We start from the raw sequence: 13125 nt of genomic DNA on the forward strand, positions 1-13125 counted from the left end.
TGGCAACATATATCTAATCTATAACATTCACCAAACATGGGTATAAGCAACAGGTGAAATAGTGTGCATCTCTAGACACTTACACCTAACTCAACAAGGTACCAAACAGCTAATGTATAATGAAGGCAGACCTTTTCCCAAAATGAGCCCATGCAGCCATGTGTACACTTACCTTCTACTGGGCCATACTACAGAGGTGGAATGAAAAGTAGCTAGCATCTAACCTGAATGTGGAGTGCTTTCACATGTGATTTGGATGCTAGCACTGATTACTTGTGGCTAAGTGGTGGACTGGATTGACATATGGAATGGGTAGTGTCAGTTGTACTACATAGCAAACAAGTGCACAGTACAGAAGTACATTCAAATATACATGTCATGTCTGACCTCAGTTGTATTTGGTCATTGGTGTTGGAATCTGCATTTAGCAAATAAATCAGACTTACTGAGTTTGCCAGGTGTTTTGGGAATATTTTTCCACACCAAGGGGCGGGCCGTATGCGCCGCACGGTTGACGCTGGCGTACGGGACGCGGCCGTACGGAACGCAGCTTGCAGCTGATTAGCGCCAATTACAGAAATAGTATTTAAAGTGGTCCTAGAAAGGCAAACACTTGTTGCAAACATGCCAGGCTCAGACTCAGAGGAAGAGCAGGTGGTGCAGAATCTGTTGTCCCGCATGGAGGCCAACACCACCTATGTACCCCTCAACCCAGAGGACCGAGCTGGCCCATCAACAGCAGGCCAATCAGCAGCTGGGCCATCCTCAGCAGAATCATTGGGAACACAGCAGGTGGCTTCCCAACAGAGTAGCCAGCCCAGCACTTCAGGTACAGCAACCGGTGGGCGTGGCCGTGCCCGTGCCCGCAGTGGGGCAACACGGGAACCAACAACACGAAACATGGCATTTGAACCGCGGGAGCTTGAGATCCTGGTGACCCGGGCACGTGATTTAATTGAGTGTCCTGCGGTGAAGTTGACACACACAATGAGATGGAAGATCTGGGAGGAGATAACGGCGGAGATTAATGCAGTGGCTCCACAAGTTCGTCAGACGGAGCACGTTAAGAAGAGGCAAGTACATGTGTGTAAAATTTGAGTAGGACAAGTCCAGTAATGTTTACATTCAATATTAGATGGAGTTCGGAAATGGGTGTTCACGTTGCTTGGACGCACAGACATGTAGGCCATGACATTGAATTGATAGTTATTGGAGGGTGACTGTTTTTGTATCTTCTAAGGATTGGTTTGAAAAAAGAATATAGTACGTTTGGTGTCAGTAGGCACATGTTGTATTATGTTTCAGATTGCAATGGGTGCTACAGCAAACATGAGGAGTTACATGTATTAATATGTACACTTTGATTGCAGGTGGCACGACTTCAAAGGCAACCTCAAGAAGAAATTGACCGAGCGGTGGCAACACAGCCAGACCTCTGGGGCTGGCCCCATGCCTGGCAAGCTGGAGCTCACCCCCCTGGAAGAGATGGCCCAGTGCTGTATAGCAGTGGAGGAGGTCCGGGGGGGGGGGGGGCACTATAGACAGCGAGTCCCCAGTGGAAGTGATGGCTTCTACTCTTGAAGGTAATTATTTGCCAGGCCATAAGTAGATGTTTTAAATGTTGCATGGAATGTGTGGTAATTTGAATTTTCTTGTTCAACAGCATCGCCACCGCTTGGTCAAGATTCTCTTGAGGAGGTTGTGGAGTCTGTGCCACCTGGCCTCAGTAGCAGGCCCGTGCAGCAGCTGCCAAGATTGTCTGCGGCTGAATTGTCCATGTGGGGCCGTGTGCTGGATAGTATTGTGCAGCAGGGAGAGTCGGCATTCGAGCGGGTGCGTAGGGCCGAGGAGGTGCTGCAGGGTTTGACCACCAGCCAGCAGAGTATTGCTGAGAGCCTGCAGGCTATGAGTGCCAGCCAGCAAGCTATGGCTGGCAGCCACCAAGCTATTGCTGGTAGCCTGCAGGTGCTGGCTGATCAAGCCCTGCGGCAAAACGACCTCCTCCTCCGCCATCATGAACTTATGGTGGAGCTAGTTAACAGCAATAGGGCCCTAATGTCACCCGCTTCAGGTGCATTACCAACCTCATCACTCCCTGCTGCCAGAGGGGGAAGAAGATCCACCCCCTCACCAGCACGTGCTCCACATGAGCCACCATCTGACTCTGGCCGTGGACGAGGCAGAAGAGCTGCTGCACGTGGCAAGGAGCCTGCCAGGGGCAAACGTGCTCGCAAATGAACTTGTGTCCCCAATAATCTCCTCCGTTATGTCTTCCCAAATCTTCCATTGAGCTGTGTGTGTCAGCATCCTGTGTCCAAATCCGTGCCCAGGGTCACCACTTTTGCCCGCGGTTCAAATGTCATGTTTGGTTCCTCTGTTGCCCTGTTTCAGTGTGCTGTACTTGAAGTGTTGGTGCTGTACTTTTGTTTTGAAGCCACCTGATGTGTTCCCAATGATTCTGCTGTGGCTATTTATTCTTTATTATGTAATTTTTGTCCTGGTATGGTACCATTTGTTTTGTTATGTATTTTCAATTATTGCCAAAGTTTGTTTAATAAATGTTATTTTGGCCCCACAAATGTCTGTATTAATTTAGACATGCAGAAGTGGCATGTGTATTAGTATTAATATTATTAAGTTGTGTGCATTATTTGCAGTGTTAAAGTGTGTGACAAGTGCAGCATGTAATGTTCCCTTTAAGCTGCAATGCTTCCAATTGTAGCAGTGAGAAGCGTGTAATTAACAAGTCATGGGTAAAGTATGTGATTGTATTGGGTTCAGGTGACATTGGTTGAGGTGCGTCCGTCCTGATTAGGCGTTCCGATTGCCTAGCGCATGACCGAGTGGTGTCCGCAAAGCAAAAGTAACCTTTTGGACACCGCACATTTCTTCCCTTTTTGTTCGCGTGCATTCGGCGTGCTGTCCGAATGCACGCCTACCAATATATGTGTACTCCCCCGTGTCCGCCCATGTTTCCGCCCAGTTTAGCCCACTTTGAAACTACGCCCCTGTGTCTTTCCGCATGACGCCCATAACACACCCCTATTGGCCGAATGTATGCGGTGCACAGTTCTGTACGGGATTAGTGAGAACAAGTACGGAGACCATGCGTGGCACATGCGCCTAGCGATCGCCACGCATGCGCAGACGGCTAAAAAACGCCATCCGAAAGAATTCGGGAATATCCGCACCGATCAGAATAAGGGCCTCTGTCTTTAGTCTTATTACTCTACTTTTTGTTTTTCTCCTTTCACTTATTGTATATACCTAAAAAAGTTTTCCCCCCTTTACCAACTGACTGGGCCATTTTCTCCTTAGCCTGTTCTTTTGCACATCTGATTACCTTCTTAGCCTCCTTCTGTCTAACAAGATACTGCACTTTGTCCTCATTATTCTGCGTCTGCTTAAATTTTTTAAAGGCCAACTTTTTTGCTTTCACTTGCTACATCTTTCGCAAACCACAATGGCTTCCTTTTCCTTGTGTTTTTCCTAAGTCTTTTAACCCAAAGTTCTGTTGCTTTTAATATTGCACTTTTAAATTGTTCCCACTTCTCCTGCAGTCCTTCCAAGTTCCTCCACTTTGCCAAAGAATCCCTTACAGAGTTTCCCATCTCTACAAAATCACACCTTTGTTTTTGTGTGCGATGAGTCGCTCTCTGTCTTTATTTTGAACCATACTGCTTGATGGTCACTGGATACCTGGTTTTCACCCACATTTACATCAAATATTCTGTAACTATTTGTAAATATTAAGCCTAATATTGCATCCTTACGAGTGGGATCCCTCACCAATTGCTGGAAGGATGTTCCTTGCAAGGAATTCAGAATGTCCCTACTTCTGGTGGAACTTGCAACAGGTAGCTCCCAGTTTACATCAGGTATATTAAAGTCTCTCACCTCTCCTGTTAATGCCATTTTATTGATGTTCTGCAATAGGCTCTTGTCAAGTTCATCTTCCTGAGCTGGTGACCTGTAGATCACCCCTATATGAAGAATCGCCTTATCCCCTGTTTCTATGGTCACCCAAAGTTTTTTCTTCAATACTTTGTATTAAGGTAGTCTTTATGCTTTTTTTCACATATACTGCAACCGCTCCTCCGATTTCTCCCTTTCTGTCCTTCCTAAATAAAGTATATCCTGGTAGAGCTATGTCCCAGGCATGATTTTCATTGCACCATGACTTTGTAATAGCCACAATATCCAGCTCATCCCTTGTCATAATTGCAATTAGTTCTGGGATTTTATTTCCTAAAGTCCTAGCATTTGCACACAAAGCTCTTACAGTTTTGTTTGTGCTTCTCCTGGTGCTAGCTATGTTCATCTTTGCTTATCTGAAGTGAGTGTATTCACAAGTGCACATGGCCTAGGACTTTTATCTACACACATTTTACTTGTATAGTATGTACAGTATTTGTAGCGGTACTGTACGGTACAGTATGTGTGCAAAAACTCCATCCTGCATTTTTAGTGTACACCCCTTATGTACACCCATATTCACACCTCTCTTCTCAGGTTTTTAAAGCCTCGCTCATAAAAACACCCTAAGCACGTCTTATTTTTGTTAGCTGGATGTGTGTGTACTTTTACTTACACGGCTGCAAATTTCTACGTATAATGATTTCCACACATGTGCCTTGTGCATTTGACACATGCTGCATACTCCTGCTATGAATTTTCTGCTTAGCGTGTAAGTCTAAATTGGCCCAAGTGCTAAAATGAATTAGTGTAACTATGTTCCTCAATCCCCCCCCCCCTGTACTGTTTGTTTGAACTTCCTCAGATATTGCATTGTCTGTGTGCATCACAATTTTTCCTTTATGGCAATATGGACACTAGGTGGCACCATATAAAATAAAGAATCAGAATAATAAATAATCATATGAACCTGGATGGATTACATACTGTACTATACCAGCATAATTGTTAATCCAAAATATATTTAAAAATAGAGTCCATATCATAATGCAAAGGTAGTTCAGGATGTTCCCATTAGCTGCTGTCTTTGTTGTATAAACAAGTCTGTCCCCTTTCAGCTACAGCTCTGATCTCGGAAAGTTATGTAACGTCTTGTGTTTGTATTCTATTCCTGTAGCTGTGAGCTATGATGATATCATTCACCCAAGACACACATGTCAAGCCAAAGCGGTGACTAATCAGGATATTTACTATAGTCTTCTAAATTTGGTAAGTCCAACTGTAATCAGCGGCTGTTGATTTGATCTTTAAACAAATGCACTCAACGGAAGAGACAAAGGGTCATTTGCAAACAAGATTCTTTGCTGCTATACAACTTTGCAAGCTTAGAATAGATGTCAGACCATCACGTCTGTGAAGCACTCTCAATGATCGCTGACAGGATGGAGAAAGTTTGTTGTTTGGACTATACAAGTCACTAGTCATCTCCGAGACTGGAACAATACGGAACCTTGCTGCACTGGAGAGTGTGAGAGAGATAAGGGATACAATTTGAAGTTGGAGACATTGTTCTGCCACATCATTTTGCAAACTGTACAGGGATTTTCATGTACAAGGAGTGACTGTTGCACATATTTTTAGATTGATTGCAATCATTATGCATCATGAGTTATTTCTTGTCTTTCTGCAAGTCTCATCGCGGCATGGTATTTGCTCAGTACCAGGTTCTTAGGTCTCACGGACATTTGTGTGATGTGTCTCTAGTAGTGGATAAACATGAGTTCCCGGCACACAAATCACTGCTGGCTTGCTCAAGTGACTATTTCAGGGCAATGTTTAAAGACTACACTAAGGAGTCCAAGGCTACGGTCATCCATCTTAAAGTCATCTCAGCCACTGGTCTGCAAAACATACTGGATTTTATCTACACATCCTGGTTGTCTCTGTCTATGAACACTTTGGAGGACACATTGGAAGCTGCGACCTATTTGCAGGTGACGGACGCAATAATACTGTGTAGTAAGTTCATAATCAATAATTGTGACTTGGAAAATTGTTGCTTCTCTGCCAATATTGCATCAAAGTATTATCTATCAGATGCTTTAGAAAAAACAGAGCATTATATTATACATAATCTTTGGGAGCTATTACAAGGGGATCTTGAAGGAACAGAGCTGCTAGAGTTAAATACAAAGTCAATAATAAACTTGACAAAATCAGATGATATTCCAAAGGTAAATGAACAGCTTCTGCTAGGTTTAGTCCTGAAGTGGCTGCAGTATGACAGGACCAGGCTCCTACATGCTAAGGTGCTTTTTGAAAATGTTCGTTTTGGATTGTTACCTTTAGATACTCTTAGGAAACTCTATACTCAATCTGCGGTTCCCCTAACACCATCCATAAAGAGTCTGATCATAAAAGCAATAAACTATCATTCCATCCCTTCAAAACAGCCTCTTGTACAAGACAAGTACAGCACACAACGCAACCAAAAGGGGTGGATAGTACTTGTAGGAGGAACTGCTAATGGAGAACTAGTGGAAAATGTTCTAGGATTCGATGTCTACACTCATAAGTGGCAAATGATAACAAATCTAAAGTTGAAAGTTCAACATCACTGCATATGTGTAATTGGTAACTTTCTGTATGTACTTGGAGGAGAGACACCTGAAAGTTTGGAAAGTAACTCACGCGACGCCTGCCTGGCGGCCACAAATATTGTTTATCGCTTTGACCCAAGATTTAACCAGTGGATGCAAGTCAGTGGCATGCTAGTAAAAAGAGCGCAGTTTTCCTGTTGTGTTGTAGACAACTACATATATGCTATTGGTGGTAGAGACAGTCAGCAATCTATACATTCATCAGTCGAGGTCTATGACATAAACAGAGATGCTTGGACAAAGTCGAAAGAGCTGCCTTTCAAAATACATGGCCAAGCCAGTGCAGTGCACAATAAGATCATATATATATCCGGGGGTAAACTTGCTGGCCAGATGAACAGCATTAAAGATGTATACTCTTTTAATAAGCTAGAAGGACAATGGCGAAAACAAGCTCCTATGACAATAGCAAGATTTGGACACCAGATGGCTACTGTAAATGATGCAATATTCACATTCTTAGGAATTTATGAACCATTTTCCGACATAGAAAAATATGATCCATTGCACAATCAATGGACCCGTTTGAGACCAATGACCTTTGACCGGTTTTCTTATGGATTAGTGGTGGTGGAGCAAACTGTGCTTCTTCTTGGAGGAAAGAAATGGCAGAACTCTCAGGAGGTGGCAACACACAATATTGTTGGGTATGATGCAGAAAATGACTGCTGGGAAGAAATTTGTAGTCTGGCTTTTCCTTTTTGTGGCTTGAAGTGTGATGTTCTCCAGCTGTCTGAGGCAAATGCAAAATGACAACAAGCAAAACAAACTTCCTAGATTACAGACAGAGGAAAAGTTGTCTGTAGAACTGGAAGTGGACTTCTAAACATACCACTAGCATGGAATGTGATATTGTGGGAAAAAAAAATGTTCAGTCACTGGTAATGTATATGGATTTGGTAAAAAAGGCATTAGTAATACAATATTAGAACTCTGTAATTAGTAAGGAGGTTTGGCCCAGAGGAAACGCCTGACTTGTTCTTGGACAGAAGTCAGAATAATCTATACCAGGCATGTCCAAACTGTGGCCCTCCAGCTGTGAAACTACACATCCCAGCATGCCTTGTCATAGTTTTAGCATTCCCTAATAGCAAAACTGTGGAAAGGCATGATGGTACCTGTAGTTTCACAAAATCTGGAGGGGCATAGTTTGGACATTCCTGATTTATACTATTGCATCATAGTCATGAGGATATACACTATACACACACCGATGTCTGCACAATATGCCATTTTATAACGGCATATCACCTACATCGTTCAGTATGTACGAGGAATTGCACACATCCGGTCGTATGTGATGGATGCTTAGTTGATGTGCGCACATCAAACCAAACGCTATCGCTAATGACCTGTGGTATGCTAAAGAAGATGGAACATCATCATTCCATTTGACCTTAAAGTCAGTCTAGTGGGTACACAAAATCTGGGATGACAGGTATTCGGTGCAATTTCGTCACAAATGCCCATTGTTCCAGTGTGTACCTAGCTTTATGAATTAGTTATGAATTCACTTCCCTGTATAATTGTTTAAAGGGCAAAATGGGACTGGAAGCATTAAGATCACAAGAAGGGGGCATTGTTGTACAGTTGTTGGACAAAAACCAGAGCTAAATAGATATGATTTGCATGTGATACTACTGTATTCAGGTCACTAGATACTGTTCCGAACATGTTGTTTCGGATTTTCTAGTGTCTATGCTATGCTTTATCTTGTATGTAACCTGTGAGGAAAGCAAAATGGTTTTCATGCATAGTAACATAGTAAGTAAGGCTGAAAAAAAGACGTTAGTCCATTGAGTTCAACCTATTTTGGAATGTCTAATATTATTACCAGGAAAAAATTGCAGTATATTTGATGATGCTGTATGTGTTGCATTTAATATGTTATCTTTTATGGCCAATTTTAATATTAGGCTATTATTTTAACAGTATTTTGCTTTGCTATTGTGTTGCCTAGTGTATGTAACTCAATGCTAGTACCCCATGGTGCCCCACAAAAACACAACACCCATCCAGGTGCAGACTCATTCTCCACTCTCGGCAGCAACCTCTATAACAAGTGTACCTTAGCTTAAAGGGAGAAAAATCCACAGAATCACACAAAGAACAGGAAACCAATGACTTTGGCAACATTGGGCACCGCAGCGCAAACAGAGAAAATGTTTTGCATTGGGTTTGATTTTTTTAATTGTATATCCTATAATTAGGTTATGTTTTCATTATGAAACTTCCATTTTGATAAATAAAATCAATATTAAAGAAAAAGTAATATTTATTGTTATTAATTTGTTCATTTTAAAAGAGCTTGGTTGTCAGTAATGGGATATTTTCTTTTTGCCAGTGATCTAACATGAAAAATAACATGGGCCCAGGGCTGTGCATATTTCCATTTTTGTTCAGTTTGTTGTAAAAATAACCCAACTAAAGACTCAATAGGTAATATATGCAATTTGTGTAAACAGTACTGTATTTAAAAAAATTAAATAAATGGAGAAATGTCCTTGTTCCCCATATAGTTACTATGTGAAGGCACAAAAAACAGAAACTTTGGCAAGGGCCCAGGGCTTTTCATGTGGACCAGTTCTCCAGCCTGTGCAATGCAGGATAAGTGTTACTGCATGGCAACCCAAGCATTCAGCTAACAAATCCAAGTTTAGGGCTGCCAAAAACCAGTAATACCCCTTTCACACTTGCAAAAATATCCCAGGTCTTTGCACATGAACGCGCATCAGCCCGAGATTTAGCTCAGTGTGAAAGGGTCTTGAAAGAATACCCTGGGATGAACATTCAGGTCTGAGTGCAGTGTGAAAGGGTACATTTCTGGGTGGAGTCCCGGGAAGCATCCGGGAACACATTCCTGCGAGTGTGAAAGGGGTATAAGAAGTGACCTAGGTCCTCATTATGGTTGACCAGGTAAGCTGCAAAGGAGTCCCCGAGGGGCCACCCTGCCTTCCCGGCGAATACACGCCCCCCCAGAGGCTGCTCCCATTTATACATACAGTACATTGACACTATCATTCATTCATACATACATACATACATACATACATACATACATACATACATACATGCACTGAAAATCCCATTCACTGATACATACATGTATGCACTGATGCTTCATTTATACATATATATGTATACACTGCTTCCATCTATACATCCCACCCCTGTGCCACACTGAGATCACTACTACCTTCCCTCAGTGAGTGACTCTAGGCACTGACTTCTTACATTAAATGGCATCTTACCGCTGGCATGTTGCCATTGCTGTTGCCTTGTCATGGAGCTGGTGACCAGGCTGCTGCTGCTGCCATAGCAGCTGCATCCCCTGCACCCTCTAGTTACATCACTGTTTCTGGGCATAAGAGGTTGGTTGCCACTGGCCACAAAGCCTGGTCTATGCCTTATTGTCCCAGATGCTAGCCGGGTCCTGAGCTCCACCTGCACGATGCAGTTGACAAGCTCCAGCATCATCGCATGTGCCGTAATGGCGATGGTAGTGCGCGTGCGCAAAAGCCTGGCTTCTATAAGCTGCATCAATTGTGCAAATGTCAGGGAGTGGCTTCCTACAGGAGGGTAGTAGTTCTAGTGACCTGGGGTGGGGGGCTGGTAGTAGCGCTAGTGACCGAGGGAAGGGGGGTAGTAGCGCTAGTGACCTGGGGGGGGGTGTGTTTAGTAGGGATAGTGACCGGGGGAAGGGGGGGGCTGGTAGTAGCGCTAGTATTGTACCTGACAATCTGACAGCTGCTGCCAGTTCAGCATAGGTTGAGAGGGAAGAAGAGAGACGGAGCAGCACTGCAGCAAGACGGAAGTATTTCTGCAGAGTGCAGCACAGGAGGAGACACTGAGCGCTGCAATCAGGGACAGTGTTGTACCGGCCGGTGTGCACTGCTGCTGCCATGTGAGTGGGACTGGAGAAGTTGGCGGGAGAGAACTGAGCAAACCCGGAGGCAGGGAGTTACAAGGCTGGCCGTGGCTATCTTCAAAATGGTCAAAGCCACGGCCGGCCGTGTCAAATTTTCTATGGGCAGGACAGCCAGGCGGCGGCCCTGGGGGGGGATTGGAGCGGCGGTGGACTGGCCCACTGGGAAATGACTCGGTTTCCCGGTGGCCCAATCCGCCCCTGCACATACACATAGCATCTATTCACCGCTGCTGCCCCCTACCAACGTGTAACACTGCCAGCCTCGGGACAGAGAAGAGGTATGCTATATGTAACAGTATTATTATTGGGAAATATTTTTAATATGAAGGTAAAGGTCATCTTGTCTACAATATATGATGGTCACTGCTGTTACACTTACATACGGAAGAGTAAAAGCTATTCACAGCCAATGTTATTATTTTTTTAATTCATATTATAAGCTGCTGATTTGTCAGTCTGTCAGGGGCGGATTGGGAATTAAAAGCAGCCCGGGAAACATCTTGAAGCAGCCCTAATGATCGGGGGGGGGGGGGGGGGGGGAGGGGGGGGTGTCCTCACTGGAACATGGTCAACCGGTGTGTGTGTGTGTTACGCAGTGGGGTTTGTGTGTATAGTTAGGGATATAGGCATAGGCAAATCTAGAATTATGGCAAAGGGTGGTCCCAAATACAAACACTCAAGAAGGGGGGAGCTTTGCGCGGCATAGCCGCGCGGCGAAAATGGGGCATGGCCTCATGGGAAGGAGGCGTGGCATCACAAAATGGGGCGTGATATTACACTTTAGACCACACACCGTAATTCCCATTACACTTTTTAGCCAACTCCGTAATACCCATTACACATAGATCAACATGCTGTAATGCCAAATACACATAAGGCCACACACCATAATGCTCATTACATATTATATAACAAAACGTTATGCCCATTACATATTTGAAACATAAGTGCTGCTTACCTACGTGCTCCTTGCTAGGGGGTTCTTGCTCTATGCCAAGGGGACTTCATGCTCGATGCCAAGGGGGCTTCATGCTCGATGTCAAGGGGGCTTCATGCTCGATCCCATGCATGTTGCCAAGAGGGAGTGAAATTGCTCATTGCCAAGGGAGAGGGAATTGCTCTTTGCCAAGGTGGGGAGGGTTAGCTCGTTGTCAAGGGGGGGAGGGTTAGCTCGTTGTCAAGGTGGGGAGGGTTAGCTCGTTGTCAAGGGGGGAGGGTTAGCTTGTTGCCAAGGGGGGAGGGAATTGCTAATTGCCAAGGGGGGAGGGAATTGCTCGTTGCCAAGGGGGATGTCATACTACTGGATGGACCTAATTGAAAGAAATGACAGCCGGGCAGAGAGAGCTGTGTGCTGCCCGGCTGTTTAGTCTAAGGAATTGCTTGTTGCCAAGGGGGATGTCTCACGCCCCTGGACTCACTTAATTGAAAGAAATGACAGCTGGGCAGAGAGCGCTGTGCGCTGCCTGGCTGTTTAGTCTAAGGAATTGCTCGTTGCCAAGGGGTCCAAAGGGAAAACGAAAAATATTGATGCCACTGCTTAGACTACAGCCGGGCAGCGCAAATCGCTCTCTGCACGGCTGTCATTTTTTTCAATTAGGTGCGTCCAGCAGTGTGCAATTCCTTAGACTAAACAGCTGGGCAGCACACAGCTCTCTGCCCGGCTGTCATTTCTTTCAATTTTTAAGCGGCTGGTGGTCTAATGGGTGGTCCGGTGCACCCCCGGACACCCCTTAGATTCGCCTATGGTTATAGGCTGCAGGGGGTTTCATGAGTGTATGGTTAGGGTTATAGGCTTCTGCAGGGCGAGTATGGTTAGGGTTATAGGCTGCCACAGGGGGAGTATGGTTAGGGTTATAGGCTGCTGCAGGGTGAGTTATAGGCTGCTCCAGGTCAAATCCAGCTCCCAAGAGAAGAGCTCCTCTCTTTCTCTCTCCATGCTCCCCCCCCCCCTTAAGCCCATTGAGTACAGAGCTGACAATCTCCATCCACATACGCTGTTATTCTTACATACATATACATACATTGACATTCTTCATACATACACTGACGCTCCCATTCATACATACATGCACTGATGCTCCCATTCATACATACATACATACATATACACATACATTGCCGCTATCATTCATACATGCACTGACACTCTCATTCATACATACATACATACATACATACACTGACACTCTCATTCATACATACACTGATGCTCTTATACATACATACACTGACACTCTCATTCATACATACTGTATATACATACACTGGCACTCTCATTCATACATACACTGACACTCTCATTCATACATACATGCACTGACGCTCCCATTCATACATACACTGATGCCTTATACATACATACACTGCCGCTATCATTCATACATGCACTGACACTCTCATTCATACATACACTGATGCCTTATACATACATACATACACTGCCGCTATCATTCATACATGCACTGACACTCTCATTCATACATACATACATACATACACTGACACTCTCATTCATACACACATGCACTGACGCTCCCATTCATACATACACTGATGCTCTTATACATACATACACTGACACTCTCATTCATACATATATACATACACTGGCACTCTCATTCA

At 44.3% G+C, this 13125-nt stretch overlaps 1 protein-coding gene across 1 annotated transcript; it reads left to right on the forward strand.

Annotated features, from left to right (window-relative positions):
• Positions 1–5016: 5016 nt before the first annotated feature.
• KLHL34 (kelch like family member 34) lies at positions 5017–8759 on the forward strand. The gene has a single exon (XM_083171002.1). It carries the CDS (start codon positions 5580–5582, stop codon positions 7326–7328), a length of 1749 nt encoding a protein of 582 aa, XP_083027128.1. The 5' UTR covers positions 5017–5579; the 3' UTR covers positions 7329–8759.
• Positions 8760–13125: the final 4366 nt, after the last annotated feature.

This window comes from Crinia signifera, chromosome 2 (assembly GCF_055691185.1).
Source record: "Crinia signifera chromosome 2, ASM5569118v1, whole genome shotgun sequence".
Taxonomy (NCBI): domain Eukaryota; kingdom Metazoa; phylum Chordata; class Amphibia; order Anura; family Myobatrachidae; genus Crinia; species Crinia signifera.